We start from the raw sequence: 23,947 nt of genomic DNA, 5'->3' as shown, positions 1-23,947 counted from the left end.
ATGTGCATGGGTTTATTTCTGGGCTCTCTGTTCTCTCCCCTTGATCTATGTGTCTGTTTTTATGTAAATGCCAAACTCTTGATTACTATAGCTTTGCAATATAGTTTGAAATCAGGAAGTGTGATGCCTCCAACTTTATTCTTCTTTCTCAGTATTGCTTTGGCTGTTCTGGGTCTTTTGTGGTTCTATGCAAATTTTAAGATTGTTTTCTCTATTTTTGTGAAAAATACCATTGGAATTTTGATAGGGATTGCATTAAATCTATAGATGGCTTTGAATAGTGTGGATATTTTAACAATATTAATTCTTCCTACGTATGAGCACAGATTATCTTTTCATTTATTTGTGCCTCCTTCAGTTTTTTCCATCAGTGTCTTATGGTTTTCAGTGTACAGATCCTTGGTTAAATTTATTCCTAAGTATTTTATTCCTTTGATGTTATTATTGTAAACAGGAGAAGTTCAAGTACCAAATGATTTCACTCATCTGTGGAGTATAACAACAAAGCAAAACTGAAGGATCAGAACAGCAGCAGACTCACAGACTCCAAGAAAAGACTATCAGTTACCAAAGGGAAGGGGATTGAGGGGCATTATGATTGGCACACATGGTGTGTGTGGGGTCACTAGGAAGACAGTGTAGCTCAGAGAAGACAAGTAGTGACTCTGCAACATCTTACTACGCTGATGGACAGTGACTGCAATGGGGAGTGGGGGAGACTTGATAATGTAGGTAAGTGTAGTAACCACAATGTTTTTCATGTGAAACCTTTATAAGAGTATATCAATGATACCCTATTAAAAATATATCATAATAATATTAAAAGATACCAATGTCCAGGCAAAAGTAATAAAAAAAATAAACAAGGGAACTTACTCAAGGCTTGTCTTGGGCAGCTCCAAGATGAATAGATTTTTGCAGCCTCCCTCCCAGATCTTAAGGTTTATATAGAAGTCTTAAGTGGGTTCAGTCACATATACCATCCAAATGGTCTTAACAACGCCCTACCCTCTCAAGGCTATGTCCTTGGAACAGTTCCCACTGTGGAAACGGTTGGCAGAATGTACATTCCAAAGGACGGGAGAGGGAGGGGAGCCTCCAGTTATCCATGTCCAGCCCCAGGGTCAACCAGCAGTCATGTTCTCTTGATTATCTCCTCTCAGTGGTGTGTGTTCCATTCCAGGTATAGTGCATTTGAACCGGTCCAGCTTGCAGCAGGACAACAGGATCCCAGTGGAGACTGAGTAGTTCCCCTGAAATAACACCCATCCTGGAAAGATGTCCCATTGCAAATTCCAGTAGATAATGCGTCTCCCAGGTATGATGGTGCTTGGTGTTCTCAGCAGCATAGCTCATTGATCCGTGGTGAGAGCTAGAGCAATGGCTGTTTCCTAAGACTTCCATACCTTTATGGCATTGGGTGTCTCCACAGGGGTCCACAATCTGACGATAGGGAAATAGGCTCTGTTGGTTAATCATTCAAATTATTAAAGCCTGGGACAGTACTTTACTCCACCCAGCCAAGGTGGTTTTACCTGTTGTGATTTAATCTGTTGTTTTAATATTCCATTATTCCTTTCCATTCACCCTGCTGTTTGCAGGTTATAGAGGAAATGGAACTTCCACTCAATGTCATGTTCTTTTTCCCAGCCTTACATATCATGACCTTTGAAATGTGATGCCCAATCATTGTCTATTCAACAGGTATTATCTGTACATAGTATTCAGTTCTCTTACCCCTAGTGGTGGCAGCCTTGTTTGCACTGTGACAGGGCAAAGCTTGGGTTAGGCCAGATGCAGTGTCCACCCAAACCAGGACTTGCTTCCTTATTCATTTATTTAATATTAAGGTACATACAATAAAATGCACAAATCAGTGTGTAGCTTGGTGAATTTTGACATGTGTATACACTCATGTAACCATTGCCCAGACCAAGATATCAAACATTCTCACTAATTTTTCCCACTCACCTATTTTACCTATCTTCTCCCATGGCAACCACCAGTCTATTCCTTGTATCTATGAGTCTATTTCTGTTTTGTTTATTTATTTGTTTTGTCTTTTAGAATCCACATATATGTAAAATCATTTTGTATTTGTCTTTCTCTGACTTATTTCACTTGGCATAATACCTTCTAGATCCATTCATGTGGTCACAAATGGCAAGATTTCATTCTTCCTCATGGCTGAGTAATATTCCACTGTATATATGTATGACATGTTTTTTTATCCATTCATCTGTCAGTGGACATTTAGGTTGCTTCCATATTTGGGGGATTGTAAGTAATGCTGCAATAAACATAGGAGTGCATATATCTTTTCAAATCAAACCAGGCCATATTTAGAAACCTCAGTCAGAGGAAGGGGGCCAATATAAGCAATATGTCAATCTTTTACCAGCTTGCTGGGTACCCTGGTAGAGGGCCTCAGACTCCTGTGGCAGTTCCCTTAGGCGTTATTTAGAACACACCGGACATGCTGTTACCGCATTAACCAAGAAGCAGCAGTATTTCAAGGGCAATCTGGCATCCTTGGAATGTGCCATTCCACTCAGGTGCTATGTTGGCTGCTCTTTCTTTGTATCCAATCTGCTGTATATACTGAAGAGTCGATTGCTAGGGTTCATACCCAAGCTAGGGCATCTGCTTCCTAATTGCCAGGTGGTGTCAGTACCCTATGAGCTGGAATGTGGGCAACAGTGAGGACTGCCTCAGGTTCTTGCAGGTGAACTCAAATGTTTTTCCACATATCCTGTCCCCAAATGGGCTTATTCATGATCATCAACCCCTCAGCTTCCAATTTTCCAAGCAATAGGGCTAATCCCTTTAGAACAGCCAAACTGTTAGCCCAGAGGGTTAACAGCCAGGGTCCATGAATGATCACCAGCTAAACCTGAGTTCAGCTCACTGACTGTGGAGGTTTGTTCCTGTTTCCAGGCATTTGTATACTGGCATCAGTGGGAATTTCCCCCACTCCCTCTTTGTGGACCTCAGGGGCCACCACAGGAATGGGGGTGGGGACATTTGGGGGATCTGCATACTCTACAGGGTCTAGTAACACCACATTTCTGAGACAGTGAACTGTTGGACAGGGTGCTCCTCTGCTGCAGATATTCATGCCTCTTAATCAGTGTGGGAGTTTGAGTCATGCAGAGGTGGGTTGATGGAACATATTTTCAACTCATCCTTTTATAGGAAGGGAAGTTCTTACCATGAGATGCTATTCCTTCATGAGAAGCTCTACCTGGAAGAAAGCTGTGTATTTTGCTAGGAGCTATTGCTCTATGGGAGTATATTGTTTGCCCCCTTCCAGAGCTGGGACAAAACTAGGGGTACTTCTTCCTTCTGTTGTTTCTGTGACAGTGCCCAGTACAAAACTTCTGGAGTCATAGACACACCTAATTTAAATGACAGCCCTACATGGGTGATGCCCAGAGCTTTAATCTATTTTATTTTTGCTTATCAAAGGCAGCTTGCTGCTCTGATCCCCAGTCCAACATATGCCCTCTCTTTACCAGGTGATATAATGGACAGAGGCTCTGTGCCAGGTTAGGAATAAAAGTCCTCCAAAAACCCCCGAGTCCCTACAAAGACTTGCATCTCTTTCATGTTCTCAGGGTTGGATAGCCTTGCATCTTATTAGTCACAGCTTGTGGGACAACCCATATATTACCTGACCAAATTACTCCCCAAAACTTTATGGTGGTGCCTGAGCCTCGAATTTTCACTGCTCATCCTCTCCCTCACAGATGTTCCAGCAAAATATGCAGTGTCCTGCAACAGAGATAAATCTTCACGTTAATATTATGTCATCATTGTAATGGGCCAATTTATAGATGTAGGGAAGGAGACAGAGGTTTCAGGCTGCCATCCCATAACATTGTGAGCTGTGCATGTAACCTTCGGGAAGCACTTGAAAGGTCCACTACTGTACATCCTCTGTGAAGGAAAATTAATCTCAGTTATCAGAAACCTGTTCTTGCCACTCTTCCATGAATCTCCTTGAATATGAAGCACTTTTGCAGGAACACTTTTACAAAAGCATCAGAGTAAAACAACAACTGTCTATAAATGACAAAAAACTCTAAAATGGCCATGGCTAAAGATATGATAAAAGTTCATTATTAGGCAATTGATAAGGCAATTTGGTTGTTTCTGCAACATACATTTTAAAATTATGACTGATAACATTATACCAGGAAAAATCAGATTCTAGGAATTTCATATAAAATATGCCCTACAGAAAGTTTAGCATTTCTTATTTGACAATATTTCCCATATAATTAAACCTAATTAGGCCAAATACATAATAGGCCAAAATAATTTAATATCTCTCTTTTGTAGGGAGAAGAAAAAAAAGATCTTTTGAGATGTTCCAGGGATGCTAAAAAAATCCCACAGTTAGGTCAGTATCAACCAGAATTCATTTTAGGATTTGATTTTTGGGAATTTTGTTAAAAATGCCAAAAAGTTTTAAAACACTTAATTAAATAGGATCAGAAGTCACTGTGAAACAATATTTAGTTGTTTAATGAAGGTGACAATTAAAGACTTCAAAGGCAAATACAAAAAATTATATCGTTATAAAGAAACTTAGCTCTTAGTAGAGAAGACTCGGTTTTCTTAAGTAAAGACCTGACAAAGACTACATGAAACACAGGAAATTATTTTGATAAAACATAGAATCCTTACTTTCTAGGCAAATTACTTAAAAGGTAAAAAACCTTTCATAACCCCATCAAGAACAGATCAATAATCCAAGAAAACTGTCCTTTTCAGTTTTATATAAGTACACTATTGATATTAAAACTTATTATTCTTTAGGCCAATTAAATAGAGATCTTTTACAAGTTAATTTTGTCAGTCCTTCCAGAGGTAGACAATATCACATACAGGAAGACACAGAGACCCCATAGCTTTAAACTTTAGCCAGGAATTATAATAATAACTTTAGCCAGCATTATAATAATATAATTCTCATTAGTTTGTAAAACATTTGAATTCAAATGTGTCTCTGGAAGACAGAACAAGTTAATGTTACCCATTCACATGGCTAAAGATTTTTACTAATATTTGTGGGGAAGAGCTGTAAACTTTGTGTTTGCCATTGACAAGTAATCTTATGGAGGCTATGGACTAGATTTTGGGCAAAGGAACTTCTGTGACGAACCATATTTTTAAAAAGCCTTCCCCCATCTTTTTTTTCCTCAGGCAATCTTGAAAAATCTTTGTTTGCATTTCAGAGACATGATAAGATTCATAATGTCAAGGGACAAAGAAAGAATGCGAGTTTTCTCCTAGGAGGTTTGGGATATATTGCTCTATTACCAGAAGTCTAAGGTTGTTACTATTTAAGTTTTTCCTTTAGGGGCAGGATGACCTGGGGCACTCTGTCCATTTCATTGTCAATCACTACAACATCTCCTCTTTGTTTGCTTCACTTTTGCAGGGATTTTACATCTTATCATCCTAATCAGGCTTTGTCGCAAGCCACGTGACCTTTCTAACTTCAGCTCTTCTTCCAGCTTTCTAATTTGAGCTTCAGCCTCTAATTGGGCATCAGTGGCCAACTAAACTGCCAACGGTAGAGGCCAGCCCACTGTAGCAGCCATTAACTTTTCTTCTTTGCCACAGTGCTCTATGTGAAGTTCCTCAAATAAGTGCATTAAGGCAACCAGCATTTTTCGAGCATCCCTGTATTTGCATGGTGCTCCACAAACATCTGTTATATAAGCGACGTCTGCTCATGTAGATTTTGATGGCCAACTCAGGATTTTCTCTGTGGACACCTCTTCCAAGACCCATTTCTGTGGTCTTCTGTCTAGCTCACTAATTGTTGGCTCACAAATTAGCCACTGTATACAGAGGGCAAGGAAAAACCAAAAAAAGAGGTAGGTGGCAGATTGGTAGGTGGCAGGTTTAATAAGCAAGGTAACTTATGAGGCTTGTCTTGGATGTTAAGTATATTTCTGAGTAGATTTCTGTACCTGTCCCCCAGAATCTTAAAGTTTGCATAGAGGCCTTTACTGGATTCAGTCGTGTATACCATCCAGATGGTCTCAACAACACCTATTCTCTCAAGACCATGTCCTTGGAATAGCTTTCACTGTGGGAATAGTAGGCAGAGCATACATTCCAAGGACAGGTCTATGTCCATCTCAGGGGTCAACTAAAAGTCACATCCTTTTTATTACTTTCTCCAACAGTATGTAGGAATGCAACAAATACAATTTTTTTATTGATTTGCATCCTACAACATTACTGAATTTGTTGATTATTCCTAACAATTGTTTGTGGAGTCTTTAGGATTTTCTATATGTATATAAGATCATATCGTCTGCAAAAAGATACTATTTACTTCTTTTCTGGTTGGATGCCTTTTATTTCTTTTTCTTGTCTAATTGCTTTGGTTAGGATTTCCAGTACTATGCTGATAGGAATGTTGAGAGTGGGATCCCTTGTCAGTTCCCTGAACTTAGGGGAAAAGCTTTCAGCTTTTTTACTATTTAATATGATATGAGCTGTAGGCTTGTCAAATATGGCGTTTATTATGTTGAGGTATGTTCCTTCTATACCCAGTTTGTTTAGAGTTTTTATCATGAAAGGATACTGAGTTTTGTCAAATGCTTTTTCTGCATCTGTTGGGATGATCATATGATTGTTATCTTTTACTTTGTTTCTGTGGTGTATCACATTTATTATTTACTTATGTTGACTCATACTTGCACCCCAGGGATAAATCCCATGTGGTCATGGTATATGATCCTTTTAATGTACTGCTGAATTCAGTTTGCTAATATTATGTTGAGAATTTTTGTGCTCATATTCATCAAGAATATTGACCTGTACTTTCTTTTTCTTTTAGCATCCTAATCTTGCTTTGGTATCAGGGCAATGCTGTATTGCAAAATGGGTTAGAGAGTGTTCCTTCCTTTTACATTTTTTAGAAGAGTTTGAGAAAGATGGGGGTATTAATTCTTAGCATGTTTGGTAGAACTTACCAGTGAAACCTTCTGATTTTTATTTTCTTTTTTGGGAATTTTTTGATTACTGACTTAATCTCCTTATTTGTAATTGGTCCATTCAGACTTTCTATTTCTTCATTATTCAATCTGTTTCCAAGAATTTATACATTTCTTCTAGGTTGTCCAATTTGTCAGCATACAGTTATTCACAGTAGTCTCTTGTGATCCTTTGTGTTACCAGTTGTGATGTTTCCTCTTTCATCTCTGATTTTATTTATTTGAGTCATCTTTTTTTTCTCTTAGTCTAGCTAAATGTTTGCAATTTTGTTTACCTTTTAAGAAAATAGCTCTTAGTTTCATTGATCTTTTCTATTGATTTTCTGGTCTCTCATTTATTTCTGCTCAGGTCTTTCTTATTTCTACTAATTTTGGGCTTAGTTTTTTCTTTTTTTGCCTGGTCTTTGATGTGTACAGTGTGGTTGTTTATTTGAAATCTTTTTTTCTTAATGTAGGCATTTATCTCCCTATATACTTCCCTCTTTGAACTGCGTTTGCTGTATCCCGTCCATTTTGGTATGTTGTGTTTCCATTTTCATTCGTCTCAAGATTTTTTTCCTTTTGATTTCTCACTGACCTATTGGTTGTTTCATGAATATTAATATGTAATGCTTTGCCTTTTGTACAGTTTTTGACTTAATGCCTATTTTGTCTGATAAAAGTATTGCTTATACCCTGCTCTTTTTGGGTTTCCATTTGCATGGAATATCTTCTTCCATCCCTTTACTTTAAGCCTTTGTATTTCCTTTAAGCTGAACTGAGTCTCTTGTAGGTAGCATATAGTTGGATCTTGGTTTATTATCCATTCAGCCACTTTATGGTTTTTGATTGGATAATTGAATACATTTACACTTGAAGTGACTATTGATAGGTAAGGACTCACTAATGCCATCTTACTAATTGTTTAGTTCCCTTGTTCCTTTCTTTCTCTCTTGCTGCCTTGCTTTATGAATTGGTAATTTTCTGTGTGGGTGTGTTTTTATTCCTTTTATATTTTATATATATCTACTATAACTTTTTGCTGTGTGGTTACCATGAGGCTTATATAAAATATCTTATACAATATCTATATCTTTACAATAGTCATGTTAAGCTGATAACTTTCATCATGTATAAGAACTCTACCCTTTTATCAACTCCCTTTTATGTTTTTGATGTCACAATTTAAATCTTTTTGTATTATGTATACATTAACAAATTATTGTAGCTACAGTCATTTTTAATACAGTAGTTATGTAATTAACACATCACCATTTACTGTATTGGAATATTCTGAATTTGACTATATACTTACCTTTACTAGTGTGTTTTATATTTTCATAAATTTTCATGTTACTAATTTGCATTCTTTCATGTCAGCATGAAGGACTCATTTCAGCATTTCTTGTAAGGCAGTTCTGGTGGTGATGAACTCCCTCAGTTTTGTTTGTCTGGAAAGTCTTATCTCCTTCATTTCTGAAGGACAACTTTGCTGGGGAAAGTATTCTTGTTGACAGGTGTTTTTTCTTTGAGTGCCTTGAGTTTATCATCCCATTCTCCTCTAAAGGCTCTGCTGAGAAATCCCCTTATAATTTTATGGGAGTTCTCTTGTGAGGATTTTTTTCATACTGCTTTCAAAATTCTCTCTTGTCTTTGATGTTAGACAGTTTTATTAAAATGTAACTTGGAAAAGACCTTTTTGAGTTGAAATTTTTTGGTTGCTCATGAGTTTCATAAACTTGGATGTCAAAATCACCCCAGATTTGAGGAGTTCTTAGCCATTATTTCTTTAATTGTTTTCTGTGTTGCTGTGCTTTGATTCCTTTTATCTTTTGTGTATCTACTGTAAATTTTTGCTGTGTGGTTACCATGAGGCTTACATAAAGTATATAGATATAATAGTCATGTAAAGCTATTTTTTAAAGTAAGCTTACATTTATTTCTATAAGTAAGCTTTCTCCCTCTCTTCTCCTGGTACCCCAATACTGCCTGGTTTGTTTATCTAATGGTATCCTAAGTTTACATAGGACTTTTTCACTCATTTTTATTCACTCACTTTTTTCTGCTTATCGAGCTTATTGTTGATGCTCTCTGTTGCATTTTTCATTTCATTCTTTGTATTCTTCAGCTTCAGAATTTTTGGGGGTACTTTTTTTAAGACTTCCATCTCTCTGTTAAACTTCAAGTTCTGTTTGCATGTTTTCCCCAATTTTATTGAATTGTCTTTCTGTGTTTTCTTGTAGCTCACTTAGCTTCCTTTAACAACTATAGTAAATTTTTTATCAGGCCAATTTCAGACCCTGTTTTTGGGGGGATTGGTTACTGGAAAATTATTGTGTCCTTTGGTGGTGTATGTTTCCTTGATTTTTCATGTTTTTCAAAGTCTTGCATTACCTCCTTCACATTAGAAGCAGTCACCTCCTCCAGTCGTACTGGCTGGCTTCAGGCAAGGAATACCTTCCACCAGTCTTGTCAGGCATTCTGAGGCTTTCTCAGACTTCTTCTATGGACACATTGCTCCCTGCTGCTTGTTTCCTCTTGGAGGGACTTCTTAAGATTGTCTGCCTCCTCTCTATCCTGCAAAGCCAGACTGAGTACTGACAGCCTCCTGTTTGCATTCCCTAGGGCTGTGCTGATTGCTCAGGTTTGTGTGCTTTCTCCCAATCCACTGAGTCAGCTGATTATCTGCATGTACTTACCAGCCATCTTCAAAGGCTCACTCTCACAGCCTTTGGGGGTGGGCATGGGGATGAGGTATGTGGGGCACTGGGGATGCCTGTGGGCCAGTGGGGAAGTCCACAAGCAAGGCATTCCCAGTGACTTATGGGCAGTCTTCCTGATGTCCGCAATGCAGTCAGTCGGCTCCAAGTCCCTTTGATGCTTTCCAAGACCCATCTGCCGTTCTCCCAGCTGTTCCCTGCCCCCAACCTGTGCAGAACTTCTCAACATTCTTCTTCAATGTGACCAGTATTGGGGGGGGGGGTTGCTCTGGACTACCAGATTTCCACAAAAGCACTCTCATCCATGGGTGATTTTCAAAATCAATGTTCTTTGGGGGGAAGATGGTAAAAATTTCACCGTTTAGTAACATCACTCTCTCAACATTTTCAAAGGTACAAAAAAAAAGTCTCTTCCCCATCTTCTCCTCTAGCTATAAGGGGTGACTGTCATTACTGGTTTTCTGTGTGTCCTTCCAAAGATAGTTTATACATCTGCAAACAGATCCTTCTTTCTACCTGTCTACCCACCACAGCCTGCTGTTCCTGATGTACTGAACCTTACTTTATTCCATTAACAATAGTACTTGGAGATCATTCTTTGTCAGTCTGATACTCTCAAGCTTTTCAAATTGTACAATACATGAATATATTCTTCTGGGCTTTTTTCCTAAGAGGAAAATATTCCAGCAAAGGCAATATACACACAGAAAACAGTACAGTTTAGTGGTTAAGGGGATAAGCACTGAAGCCAAACTGCCTGGGTTCAAATTCAGGCTCCATCACTTAGGAGTTGTGTGACCTCTCTGTGTCTCAGTTTCCTCATCTGTAAAATGAAGTTAATGACACCTTCCTCACAGGGCTGTTGTATAGATTAAAGGAGAGTAAATGACGTGCTACATTCAAACTGCTTGGCACAGCGCCCAGCATGTTGGAAATGCCCTCCACAGTCACTCTCAGCACAGTGGTCTCCTTCCTAGGGTGTGAATGCACCAAGGAAGTATTCCTTCTCACAGTTGTTTATTTAATTGCAGTAAGAACCCTTAACATGGGATCTACTTTCTTAACAGAATTTTAGTGTACAATACTGTATTATTGTTCACTACAGGCAAAATGTACAGCAGATGTCAAGAACTTATTCATCTTGCATAACTGAAACTTTATATCTGTTGATTAGCAATTCCCCATTTCCTCCTTCCCCCAGCCCCAGCAGTCACCATTCTACTCTCTGCTTTAGTGAGTTTGACTGTTCTAGATAGCTCATATAAGTGGAATTATGCACTATTTGTCATCCTGAGGCTTATTTCACTTGAGGCATAATGTCCTCAAGCTTCATCTATGTTATTGCATATTGCAGGATTTCCTTCTTTTCTAAGGCTGAATAATATTCCATTGTAGGTATATACCATGTTCCTCTGTCAGGATGTTCTTTCCTGCCTTTTATCTGCTGGCCTCATTCGCCTCCTCCAACATCAGTTCCTTTAGGAAGCCATCTTCTAGGCCCCAGGCTGGTGAGTCACCTCCTCTGGGCTCACATTCACCTTTGGGTTCCCCATTTTGGCCTTGATCACTTTGGCCTGTGCTTCCTCTCTCGATGTCTTATCACTTTAGCATCTCCATGACCATGCTGAGCTGTCACACTCTGGTGAATGTCTGTCTCCCCCATTCTCCTTTGACCCTTCAAGGGCAGGAACAGAGCTTCTTGACCACTGCTGTGTTCCTCACATGGTGCTGCATGATGAGGCTGGACACATTTGCACAGTGCCTTTAATGCTTAATTCAGGCCTGATGGGTGCTTGATAGATCTGAGAAAAAATAAGACCTTTTGGCTGCCCCACCTGAGCACTTGCCTCCTTGCTCTGCCTCCTCACACCACATGACTTCTCTCTTTCCCCTCCCTTTCCTCCTCTCCTTATCCCACAATGCACACTGGTCCCACCCAGCTCTGAAGCCTCCCTTTCTTGGGCATGATCTATAGCTCTCTCACCTCTGCCCATGAATTCAGGCCCTCCATTGCTCAGCTGACCCAAAGGAGCCCCTGAGATTTCTGCATTTACTTATTACCCTAGTACCTGAACTTTAGGTTTCAGCATGTTGCTAAGTCTGCACAACTCTGTGCTGCCACTGATGACGTTTTTTTCTATGCAAAGTTTGCCAAAGTGAATTCATATGGAAACTTTAACCTATGAAGAGTTTTTGCAAAAAATGGATGAGCTAGAACCACATCTATGTTGAATAAAACTCAAATACATAGTTTGAAGTGCAAAAAATCAATTGCATGAGGATATGTACCATAAGACACAACTTACATAAAGCTTGCCAAAACTATTCTATACACTGTTGATGAATATATACATATACAGTAAAAATATGAAAGCATGAATTGGAATGAAAACCCAAAAGGTTAACAAATATTTGAAATGATTCTCAAAATCATTAATAATAGAAGTGAGAACTGCAATAATGGCTGGTGTCCCTTTACACTGAATTATCTCATTAAAAACTAGAAAGCTGGGTGATGCTAAGGGTGGGTGGTGATGAGAGAATGCAAGAACCCTCGTGAACTCTTGGAGTGTGAAGGGAAGGGACAGCCATTGTGGAAAGCAACCTGACACATGCAGGTCCATGACCCAGCAATTCTACTCCCTACGAAAGAGACAAGCGCCAAGGGGCCGCACATGAGGGCGCTCACCACAGCATTATTTATAGTGGTAGTAGTGGGAGGGGAGGGAGTTGGAAGTAGCCTGAGTGTCCTCCCCTGGGGAAGAGAGAGTAAATTGCAGGATGCAGGCCAGCGATGTCCCAAGTAACCATCAGAAGCCGTGGACACAATGTGCCCAGAGTAATGTGGATGGATCTTAAAATCATAGTCCTAATCAAGGAAACGAACATGATAAGCTTATTTAACACAATCATGGGTATGAAAATTAGAAAATAAGTCAAGGAAACAAAGGCACCCATTTTTTAAGAACACAACCAATGAAAAATATAAATACACACATATTAGAATGTTGGCCAGTAGAGGGCACTGAAGGAGACTGGGATGTGGGGAGATGAGGAAATATATTTAAAACGAGGTGTTTTACCGGGAATAATAATAAACTCTAAACTGAGGGTGTGGGATTAACTCAACCCATGACAGCTGAAATCTGAAAAAGAAAGCAGGGGAAGAGGTGAGGAAGAGGATGAGTCCCAAATTCAGTAGTGAAGTTATCTTTAGGATGAGGTCAGGTGACTTCAAGTGTCATCTGCTGTGAATGCCACTTTAAAAAATCTGCCCCAAAGAAAAATACTTAGGTTTCACCATGCTGAGTGGTAAGAATATAGGTGTTACATTATCCTCTACATGTTCTTGTATACTTGAAATATCTTATGGTAAAAATTTTTGAGAAAACTTCCCTTTCACTCCTGACCACAGAAAACAAAATATCCTGTATTAAAAATAACTATAATGAAAATGCTGCTAGATTCTGGTCAGACACTGAGGCCTGTTGAGGCCTGCTGTAAGCAAGTTTGGAGGGGTGTTTCACACACAGTAGCAACAAACTGCTGAGACTTTCTGCATGGCACCAACAGGATTAGAAGTGGATTGTTTTCTCATCATAGGAGTTTGATATCATTTCATGTCCATAGCCTAAAATCTTGTGTGCCCACTTCAACCACTTCAACTGCTTCAACACATTGCACATGTTTCTTTGAAAGGATTTATCTTCTTTAGAAGGCATTGTAATTATATATATATATATATATATATATATATATATATATATATATATATATATATATATACAGAAGAGTACACTTATTATGTGTACAGCTTGATGAACACCCCTCTGAGCCAGTGTCCAAATCAAGAACACGAAGCTCCCTTCCCATCCCCTCCAGTCACATGCCCACAAGGGTAACCACTCCCCTGACTTTATCACCCTAGACTGGCTCTGCCTGTTCTAGAATTTCATATCTAGAATCACATAGCTGTGGCCTTTTTCATTTAACATAATGCTTTTGAGATCCATCCCCGTAGTTGCGTGTGTCAGTTGTCTGCTGCCTTGTACTGCTGAATAGTATCCACTGTGGGCATGTACCGTAATGGGCATACCATTCTACTATCAAGGGGCATTTGGGTGGTTCCCAGTCTGGGGCTTTTATGAATACATTTCACAGCATTCAGTGGACAGAAGTCGGGGAATTCCCAGCGACAAATGGCTGGATCATAGGGTAGGCACATGCCATCCTTAGGAGATCTTGGCATTGTGGTTTTTTAAAGGAAGTAATTAGCACTTCAAATTTTGTTGTTTAAAGCCTGGCTTATATAACAGTAAGAGAGAATAATGAAAATTCCAGTTTGAAAATTCAAAGTACACAGCTTCATGTTTCAAAACAAAATGGATTCCTTTTATGCTGGTGACATATTAATGCCCCATGGATGATAACTTTTTGCTTTTACTAGACCTTTTATATAACTTCCAACTACTAACAGTCACCAACTATTTAAAAATAAAAATATTTCTTGTTATCAGCACAGACCTATTATTTTGCAAGTTTTAGCTAAAACTTATAAAATGTACTTGACAGGTAGCATACGTTTTATTTAAACTTTCTCATCAGTCTTTAATATAAGTGGAAATCAATGGAGAAAAACTTTAAATGTTAAACGGACTGACTAAAGACCAAGTTATCTATTTTAATTGGAAAACATCCGTATATCTTATTGCCAAGCCAGTGTCTGAACATTGGGATTTCAAGTTCCATTTGTCCATTTCGCATGCACTGGAGGACCTACAGCTCAGAGAGAAAACACAATAAATGCTCTGGTCCTCGGGTTTAAGATGTTCTGGGGAATGGCCGCGGGCCTCGAGGCACCATGTTCTCCTGCAAAATCAGCCTCGTGCCCCTAGGGGGCGACATAGGCAGACCCGTGGGCCTCTCAGAGCACTGCAGGCGAGACAGGGCCACTCGCGGCACTTAGGCGCTGGAGAGGGGGAAGACGACCTCTGCAGACATCTTCGCACTCGGTTCCCACTGCCGCCAAGGAAAGTGGTTTGATGATACCCAGTCTGCAAAAGGTCACATGCACACGCCAAGTCCTGAGGCCCAGAGGAGGCAGAACTGGGATTTGAAATCACATCTCTTTCTCAGCCTGAGGACATTTCCACCCAGGGCACCCCACCCGGGATGCTGCTTTGTCCTTGCGGGTGGGGGTGGGCGGGTACCTTTCTCTCACCAAGCCTATCCAGTGCCCGCCCCTTTTCTAGCACACTTCTCTTCGCCCTCGTTGTACACTCAGCTGGAACTCCCCTTACACACCCATCTCATGCCTGCTGATACAATCAGCCTTCTGAGCTGCCCCCCAGCTCCTCTCCACCTCCTCGCCTTGGTCCAGCCCTGTCCTCTCCCTCCAGGGTCCCTGCCTGGGCCTCCGCCTAGGCTCCCAGCCTCGGAGAAGTGGAGCTTCCAGCAGAGGAGGCAGTTCTGGGGTTTAGGATGTACATGCCCTCTGGCTTGGGTCTCTCTCCTGCTCCCAGGAAAGCCCACGTCCTAGGGAGAGACTTCAGGTGGTTCCCTCACCCTCCCAACCCCAGCAGCCTGGGAACCAGAGGGCACATCACACTGCCCATTGGTCAGACATGAGCCCGATCTGGAATTTCAGGTCTATAAATCACCTGGGTTGTGGGGTGCTCATAAAACTGCTCTCCATGCCGGTCTGCCTGCTTGACCTCTTGTCCCCTCCCCACTTCCTGGGAGACTGGCCCAAGGACGGACCTGGGCATATAAAGAGAGCCTCTGTGGGAGGGGCTGGCCAGAGGCTTTGGGTAGAGAAGGTGAGTTGGGGACCTGGATGGGCGGGAGGAGCTGGTGAGGTCCGAGGGGCAGGGAGATCCAGCGCCAAGTGCTGCAGTGACTGCCCTGTCTGAGCCAGTTTCCTCTTCTGTAAAATGGGCTCCCACCGAGGGTGTGGGGGTGCTGGGCACATTCAGAACCAGCCAGGTCCCCAAGTGAGCCGGGAGCAGCTGGGGTATACAGTAGGAGTTGGGGGTGTGGCTGGGCTCTCGCTCACCTCCTGGTCTCACCCCTGCTCATGTGTCCCTGGCAGGACTATGGCTTCTGCAGCAGCAGAGGCAGAGAAGGGGTCTCCGGTGGTCGTGGGACTGCTGGTCGTGGGCAACGTCATTATTCTGGTGAGACATCTCCCAGTGCTGGGGGCCCACTCGGTGGATGGGGAGAAAGGGGTGACCTGGGCCTGGGGGTGGTTGCTGAGGGCCCAGGACTCCCCGGATGGCCAGTGCTGCAGGCTCTCAAGTCAGAGCAGCCTGGATTCGAATCCTAGTGCTGCCTCTCCCAGCGGTGTGACCTGGAGCAAGTGACTTTACTCCTTTGTGCCTCTATCCCCATGTATAGGCCACATGCTCATTGTGGGGATTGTTGTGTGGATTAATCCATGTATGGCCCTCAGCTTAGAAAAGGTGACTGCCAAATGCTAGGTATCACCATTAACATGATTATGGACGTGAAGTGCCTGGTTGGTGCACAGGAGGCTCAAAGTAATGAATAATAACAGTGTCTCTTAATTATTATTTAATGTTTTTTTAAAAATATGTGATACCTGTACATGGCCCTGGAGCCAAAGGGCCTGGGTTCAAATCCCAGCACTGCCACTTTCTATCATGGGACCTGTGACGTGACCTCCCTGGATTAATGCACTTCGAGCAGAGTTTGGCTGAGTGCTCCCCCTTTGCATGTGGCGTTTCCTTGCATCCTTGAAGCAATAGGAGGCTGGGTGTGGGTGGGGGGCAGGGGTCTGGCTGGCCTCCCTTCCCTCCTGGCCTCTGCCCAGCCTCACACAGCCGTTGCTCACAAGGATGAGTATCACACAGAGAGCAGTTACAGGGCCGGGGCCTGGCACACACAGTGAGCACTCAGTGAGGGGTGGTTTGATTGTGGCCAGGGTAGCCCCTGAGAAGTCTTCCACTCTCTTCGATCTCCATCCCTCACCCCGTAAGTAAGAGATTTTTCATTTCCCCATTTCTTTAAGCGAATACAAGCAAAGGGGAACATGTTTACCTATTTTCTCCCCTTACCTGTACAAATGCAGCTCATTCCGCATCCTGCCCCATGCCTCCCACTTCTTTCCTGCTCGCACAGTCTGTAGGCCGCACCGCATGAGTCCTCAGAGAGCCCCCTGCCCTTTTCCGCTGTGGTGCTGCGGGGAGTTATCTCGTGGGTTTGTGATTTTCCTGCGTGTAGGATTGATTTTTGCAAGTGGAATTGCTGAACGAAGTGTTGATGCGTTTGTAATCGTCCTGCCGCAGCCAGATCCCTGTCCAGGGAGTAACACCGCTTCTTGGGGGGCGCACTGGCTGAGTGCTCCCCCTTTGCATGTGGCGTTTCCTTGCATCCTTGAAGCAATGGGAGGCTGGGTGTGGGTGGGGGGCAGGGGTCTGGCTGGCCTCCCTTCCCTCCTGGCCTCTGCCCAGCCTCATAATGCTCATGGATGTCTTTGCCACTCTTTTTATGTGCCTACTTTGCCAAGAGGGCAGCGAAGGCTCAGAATGGGGAAGAAACTTGCTCATGGAAACTTATGCAGCCAGGGCTGCCCCCCTAAGCAGGCCTTTCTTCCTGGCCACCCTGGCTAGCTGTCAGGCCTGGCCCTGTTTGCTGAGACGGTATGGGTGACAGCCGACCAGTACCGCGTGTACCCACTGATGGGCGTCTCAGGCAAGGACGACATCTTCGCTGGTGCTTGGATTGCCATCTTCTGCGGCTTCTCCTTCTTCGTGGTGGCCAGCCTTGGTGTGGGTGCCGCGCTGTGCCGCCGCCGGTCCATGACCCTCACGGTGAGGCCCCAGGGGCAGGGGGTGGGGACGGGCGAGCACAAAGATCATCATCACACAGTCGCCATAACAACCATTACCGCAGTCATTTCATTTCATCGTCCTGTAACCCAATAACCTAGGCTAGGCTATTGCCTCATCCTACAAAGAAAACTGGGGCACAGGGGAGGAATGGAAGGAAGCCCTGCCCAGCAGGATGGCTCTTGAGTAGCAGGACTGGGATCTGAACCTCCACTGGCTGGTCTTCAGCATGTGCTGGTGAGCTCTGTCAATAACAGTGACAGTAATAATAATAGCACAGCTGCCATTTAAGTGTGATGCCACTCACTACATCCTAAATGCTTTATGTAGATTAGTTTATTTACTCCTCACAACCCACCATGAGAAACCACCACCACCACCACCACTGTCATCATCATGGTGAGCCCATTTGACAGAGTTGAAACTGAGGCTCAGAGAAGTGAAGTCACGTATTCAGGGACACACAGCAAGTGACAGCCAGAATTTGAACCTGAGCAGTTCAGCACTTGAACCCGTGCTCTTAACCTGCCACCAACAATAATTGAGACAATAGTATCCCACAACTCCCTAGGGCCTCTCCTGTGCATGCCACTAGCCTAAGCTGTTAGAAAATGACCTCCCTCAATGCTCCCAAAGCCCTCTATGCATTAGAAGTTAGCATTTCTTTACCCATTTACCAGATAAGGAAACTGAGGTTCAAAGAGGCCAAGAGCCCAGGTGACATGGAGAGCAGGGTTTCCATACCAGCCCCACTGACAACGCTGTGCTTCCTCTACAGATGAGGGCCTTTTAGATTCCCAGGAGCAGCTATTTATTCAATCAACAAACATTTATTGAGCAATTACCATGTAGCAAACCCTATGCTAGGCACTGGGGCTATCTAGTGAGCAAAACATAAAAGCCCTTGCCCTAGGTGGGGGATGCTCCGCTGGGGGAATGGTAACCAGGGAAAGAGCCTCTGGAGCTGGGGGAGGGGAAGCCTCACAGTCAGAGAAAGCAAAGGCGTGCAGGTGGTGAGCGGGTGAGCGTGTGTGTATACCTGCAGGAAGAGCTTCCAGCAGAAGGGAACAGCAAGAGCAAACGCTCTCAAGCCAGAGGGGACCAGGTGTCCAGTGTGGCTGGGCCAAGTGGGGGTTGGAGGCGAGTGAGCAGAAATGAGGGAGAAATGAGAGTGGGCATGGAGGATGAGGGGAGAAGGGGAAGGTGGCTCTTTGGGCCATGGTAAGGACTTCCGGCTTTACCTGGAGTTAAGACAGGGCCATGGAAAGGCTCTTTTCCTTTTCTTTCCTTCTTTTTGTCTGGCTTTCCTGCATTTAATTCTCTGGCATAACAATTTAACCAAGGCCCTAAAAGTTCACCCAAATAGTGACAACAACAACAAAAGCTTGTGTCTGTCTTCCCTATTAGTTTGTCATGAACTAAGACACAGGATTTTTTAAAATTATTATGGGGCATTTCAAACATAGAGTAAAATGAATGGCGTGACAAACCATGTGTACTATCACCTGGTTTCAACCACAGCAACCTTTGGGCAACCTTCCCCGCCACTCCACCCCCTCTGCCTGCCCACATTTTTCTTCCCAGGGGTATTCAAAGCACATTCCAGACATCAGGTCGTTCACCTGTAGATGCCTGAGTGCACATTTCTCTGAGTGATAAGAACATTGCTTTAAGGCGGCCGGGCGCGCTCTGCCGCATCATCTCATGTCTCAGCAACGGCTTTGGGACTTCAACACTCTGCTTGGGGGCTGAATGTGAGAGCTGAGGATAGCTGAGGATTCAGGTGAGACGGTGAGGACAGAAAAGTAATTTTCATCAAACACCGAAGAGCTTTTCTCTTTTTTTGCTCAAGAAATTTACAGACCCACAAAATTTCACCCTAGTCCCTCCCTATTTTCCAATATCTGGTCTGTGTTCAAACATCCCTGGTTGTCTTGAGAATATCTATTTTTTTTCTTTTGATAGTAGACATTAATTAAGTTGCATCTAAGCCATTCAGGAAATACTTTACATATTTTCTTTTTTCATTTTCCCCTAACATCTTACTATAAAAAATTTCAAACATACAGAAAAGGTGAAAGACTTGAACTGCAAATAGCTGTGTACCCACCATGGAGATGCTGCCATTCACGTTGTCCTACATTTTTTCCTTTAAATTACAGTTCTATGCATTGATCCATCTCTTGAGGGGGTGTGACATCACAAGCCTTGCCCTGACTGTGCTGTCCCTCTGTCCCTCTCCCCATCTCTCCCCAGTACCTGGTGCTCATGCTTACCGTCTACATCTTTGAGTGCGCCTCCTGCATCACGTCCTACACCCACCGGGACTATGTAAGCTGGGAAGAGGCCAGGGGAGGGACACAACTTCTGTGGGGGTGGTCAGCCTCTCTCCCCATCCAGCCCCACCGGACCCTGTTCTTCCTGACCCTCCACAGATGGTGTCCAACCCATCCCTAATCACCAAGCAGATGCTGACCTTCTACAGTGCAAACACGGACCAGGGTCAGGAACTGACCCGCCTCTGGGACCGCATCATGATTGAGGTGGATGAGGGAGGGTGGAGAGGGCTGGAGGGTCTGGGGCTCTGCCCACAGATGTAGCTAGGGCTCCCCTTATGCCCACTGGCAGGTGATATCCACTCACATGGTTCCTGTGAGGCTGGGGCTCTGCTCATGGTCATTTTCCAGTGTGTAAACAGGCCCCCAAAAGGGAAGGTCCCTGGCCCATGGCCTTGTGGTTGGTAAGTGGCAGAGCTGGGATCCAAACCAGGCAGCCGAGATCTAGAGCCCCCGCTCTTAACCATCACACATGCTTTCTTTCTCTTTTTTTTTTTTCCTTGTTTGAAAGCCGACTTTCTTTTCTTTTTTATTAAGGTATCATTGATATATTCTCATATGAAGTTTTCACATGAAAAACAATGTCATCACTACATTCACCCATATTACTGAGTCCCCCCCCCCCATGGCAGTCACCATCCCTCAGTGTGGTAAGATGCCAGAGAGTCACCACTTGTCTCCTCTGTGCTACACTGTCTTCCCCATGATCCCCACACACCAACACATGCTTTCTTAATAATAATAACAATAAACAGTGAGCACTTAAACAACCAAAGTGGGCACTAACTTTGTTTAGCATCATTTCAAGCACTTTTCAAGCTTATTTAATCCTCACAACTGCCTATAAGAGAGCTTTTTAACAATGAGAAAACCAAGGCAAGAGGTTGGCTGGCTTGCACAAGGCCACACAGCTGGTAAGTCATAGATCCAGAGGGACTCAGACCCAGGCCACCAGCTTCCAGAAGCCGCATTCTAATTAAGCCCAATGTGATATGGCAGCACAAGAGGAGAATACTGAGGACCAAGGGAAACTGAGGTCGCAATTTGGCCCAAATTATATAGTTAGCTAGGAATGGAACCCATGTTTGAAGGAGCCTGTATTTTCATAACTTAGGGGCCACAAATTAAACACCCACAGAGGCCAGGAGAAGCCAGAAACCTGACTTTTATCTCATGTTTTGTCGACAGCTAAATCAAAAGAATTTAAAAATAGATCACGAGTGTGGGTTGGACCCAAATCCCCCATGAGCCTTGGTGCTGGGACAAAGACCTTCGGCCCGTGCTTACATACCCAGACACTGCCCACCCCCGACGGAGGGGCCCGGGGCACAGGGAGCGTGGGCCCAGCTGCGGCCCAGCCAGCCTTGCCCTTCCTCACTGTACGACCTCTGGCTGCTGGCTCTCCTCCGCGAGCAGGAGCCACCCTGACCCCTGCCCTCCTCTCTAGCAAGAGTGCTGCGGCACATCTGGTCCCATGGACTGGGTGAACTTCACGTCCATCTTCCGGACCGCCACACCAGAGGTGGTGTTTCCCTGGCCCCCACTGTGCTGTCGGCGAACTGGCAACTTCGTCCCCCTCAATGAGGAAGGCTGCCGCCTGGGCCACATGGATTACCTGTTCACCAAGGTGTGTCCCTCCTCGCTGACGCTCCGTCTGTCTGTCTGGCCCTCTCTGGTTCTACTCTCTCTTCCTCCGTCCCTCTGTCTGTCAGCTCCTCCCCGCCCCCCTTTTTTTTTCTTTTCCTCTTTATCCCACCTCTCTCTGGTTTTCTCAACTCTCCCTCCATCTGTCCATCCCTCCCTCTCAAGTCAGGGGGATGCACACAGGGTCTGGTGCAGACCTGACTCCTGCAACTTTCCTCAGGCTGTCTGGGACAGAGAGCAGCAGTCGTAGAAACAGCAGAACACCAGTAAAACAACCAACATTTATGGAGCCTTTGCTTTGTGCCTGGCATTCTTCTAAGTGCTTTAAGTTTTTATCTTGCTTCAGTCTCACCACAGCCTCATGAGGTAAAGAGTATAATTAGCCCATTTTATGATGATGAACCGAGAGTTCACTTGCTAGAGAGGGATGAAGCCAGGATTTGATTCCAGGTAGTCAGGCCCCAACCAGGTGCTTTAACTACAGCAAGGTGAGTGCAGAGGCCGAGAGAAATCAGAGGAAGTGAGACTGAGATTTGAGAGGAGAATCGGTCCCAGTGGTCTCCCTGGCTGCTTTTAGAGGGCAGTGCTGTCAAGATCACTACTTCACAGATGGGAAAACTGAGGCTCAGAGGGTCAGAATCATACCTCAGCCCCACAGCCAACAAATGGCTCATGGGCTGAACTGGTCCCCAGTTCAGCCCTGCCTGACTGCAGGATGCAGGCCTTGAACCTTTGTTCTCAGCTGCCTCCAAGTGGGGGAAGGAGTCTCCGTGATCGGGACTCGTGGGGTGCTGTCCGTCTCATCTCTACATGAGGAGGCATCGGATTTGGACTAATCCTAAAGGTGTATTTCAAATCCTTGGAAGTTGTGAGTCCCATGGGAAACCAGCTCTAAACAAAAGTGCCCCCGGGTGATCACAGCCACCATCGGGGCAGCACCCACCTAGTGCAAGGCTGGTGCAACACGGCATCCCTGCTCCCCAAGACCACCACCGCAACCCCACTGCATAGGCAGGAAGGCCGAGGCCTGAGGAAGGAAGTGACTTTCCCAGGGTGCACAGGGCCTCTCCCCTTAGCGGCCAGCCCCCCGGACATCTTCTCAGACCTCCATCTCCTCCTGCCCAGGGTTGCTTTGAGCACATTGGCCACGCCATCGACAGCTACACGTGGGGCATCTCATGGTTTGGGTTTGCCATCCTCATGTGGACGGTGAGAGGCGGGGAGCCTGTGGGCGGGTGGGGTGTGGGTGGGGGCTGGAGCACCCTCACCTGACTGCCTGCCCGTCCAGCTCCCTGTGATGCTGATTGCCATGTATTTCTACACCACGTTGTGAGAAACCAGAAGGGAAGGCCACGTGCAAACTGCAGCCTCCTCCCCCTGCTCCTGCTTTCCTCCCGCTGAGGCCTGGATGGCCACCTCCCTCCCTCCTTCCCCATTCTGAGCCCTGCTGGGACTTGGGGGTGCCCTAAACCTCCTGGACAGGTGTGCATGGACCCTTAGCCCTTGGCCTCATTTCACTTGGCTGATTCCTGGCCCATCTTTCAGCATCAAATCAAAGTCCTGTCCTCAAGGGACCCCTCCCTGACCCCGCCACCCCAACCACCAATGCCTTTATTGTAGCTGCCTGAGCTCCCTCAGGGCAGGTGTTGCCATTATTGCTGAATAGTTTGCGATTGTTTAAGCTCTGATAGACTGGGATTGCTGTGCGGGGAGGGACAGAGTTCTGTCCTGGCCACTTTATTGTCCCCAGCATCATCCAGCACTGGGCTGAATGTGGAAATTCAATAAATCCTGGTTGAATGAATTAATCTGTTTTTTTCTGGGGCAGAGGTGAATGACACAAGAACTCTTCCAATCCAAGTGGAAGAAACCTAGATGGCACTGACTGAAACATGACACAGAATTTAGTGGGTCATGTAACTGAATCTGTAGGACTGACTTCAGGCATGTCTGAAGCCAGGGGCTGTAGGTTTCCAGAAAGCCTGCTTCACTCTCAGACAGGATTTCTCTGGCAACACCAGACTTACATCATTTTAGCTAAGCAACGCGGCAGCAAGAAGGGCCTCTCTCCCAACAGCTCTGGCCAAAGTCAGGGATTCAATCTCACTGTTTTGGTTTAGGGTCTAGGCCCATCCATTATGGGAGAAAGGAGGCCACCTGAGTGAATGTTCCTGCTAAGGATGCAACCAGTGGTAGTGCTGGGAAGGTGGGTGGTTTATCCAAGGGAACTGAGAGTGCAACGCTGTTGGGCCAGTGCAGGTGACAGACATCCCCCTCCGAGGGGCTGTGGCTTCCAGCAAGTTCTCTAATGAGTGCACGATGATGGCAAACACTAAGAATCTCACATCGCCCTTTTGTTCTCCCTGAAGCAGGCCCAACCTCTGTCTACTTTACAG

At 44.5% G+C, this 23,947-nt stretch overlaps 1 protein-coding gene across 6 annotated transcripts; it reads left to right on the top strand.

Moving 5' to 3' along the window:
- Positions 1 to 568: 568 nt before the first annotated feature.
- UPK1A (uroplakin 1A) lies at positions 569 to 23,355 on the top strand. Of its 6 annotated transcripts, none has more exons than XM_037021734.2 (8): positions 569 to 1,318; positions 15,813 to 15,897; positions 17,353 to 17,553; positions 19,828 to 19,902; positions 20,007 to 20,114; positions 21,355 to 21,534; positions 22,677 to 22,760; positions 22,840 to 23,355. In XM_037021734.2, exons 2-8 carry the CDS (start codon positions 15,817 to 15,819, stop codon positions 22,882 to 22,884), a joined length of 774 nt encoding a protein of 257 aa, XP_036877629.1. In that variant the 5' UTR covers positions 569 to 1,318; positions 15,813 to 15,816; the 3' UTR covers positions 22,885 to 23,355. The 6 variants fall into 6 exon arrangements, 5 of the variants coding, with proteins under 5 accessions (XP_036877629.1, XP_073081882.1, XP_073081883.1 ...); XM_073225781.1 differs by lacking the exon at positions 569 to 1,318 and adding an exon at positions 13,518 to 15,540; XR_012126622.1 differs by lacking the exon at positions 569 to 1,318 and having other exon boundaries at positions 15,551 to 15,897; positions 21,772 to 22,760.
- Positions 23,356 to 23,947: the final 592 nt, after the last annotated feature.

This window comes from Manis javanica, chromosome 17 (genome assembly GCF_040802235.1).
Source record: "Manis javanica isolate MJ-LG chromosome 17, MJ_LKY, whole genome shotgun sequence".
Lineage (NCBI taxonomy): Eukaryota > Metazoa > Chordata > Mammalia > Pholidota > Manidae > Manis > Manis javanica.
This window is presented reverse-complemented; position numbering and strand designations above follow the sequence as displayed.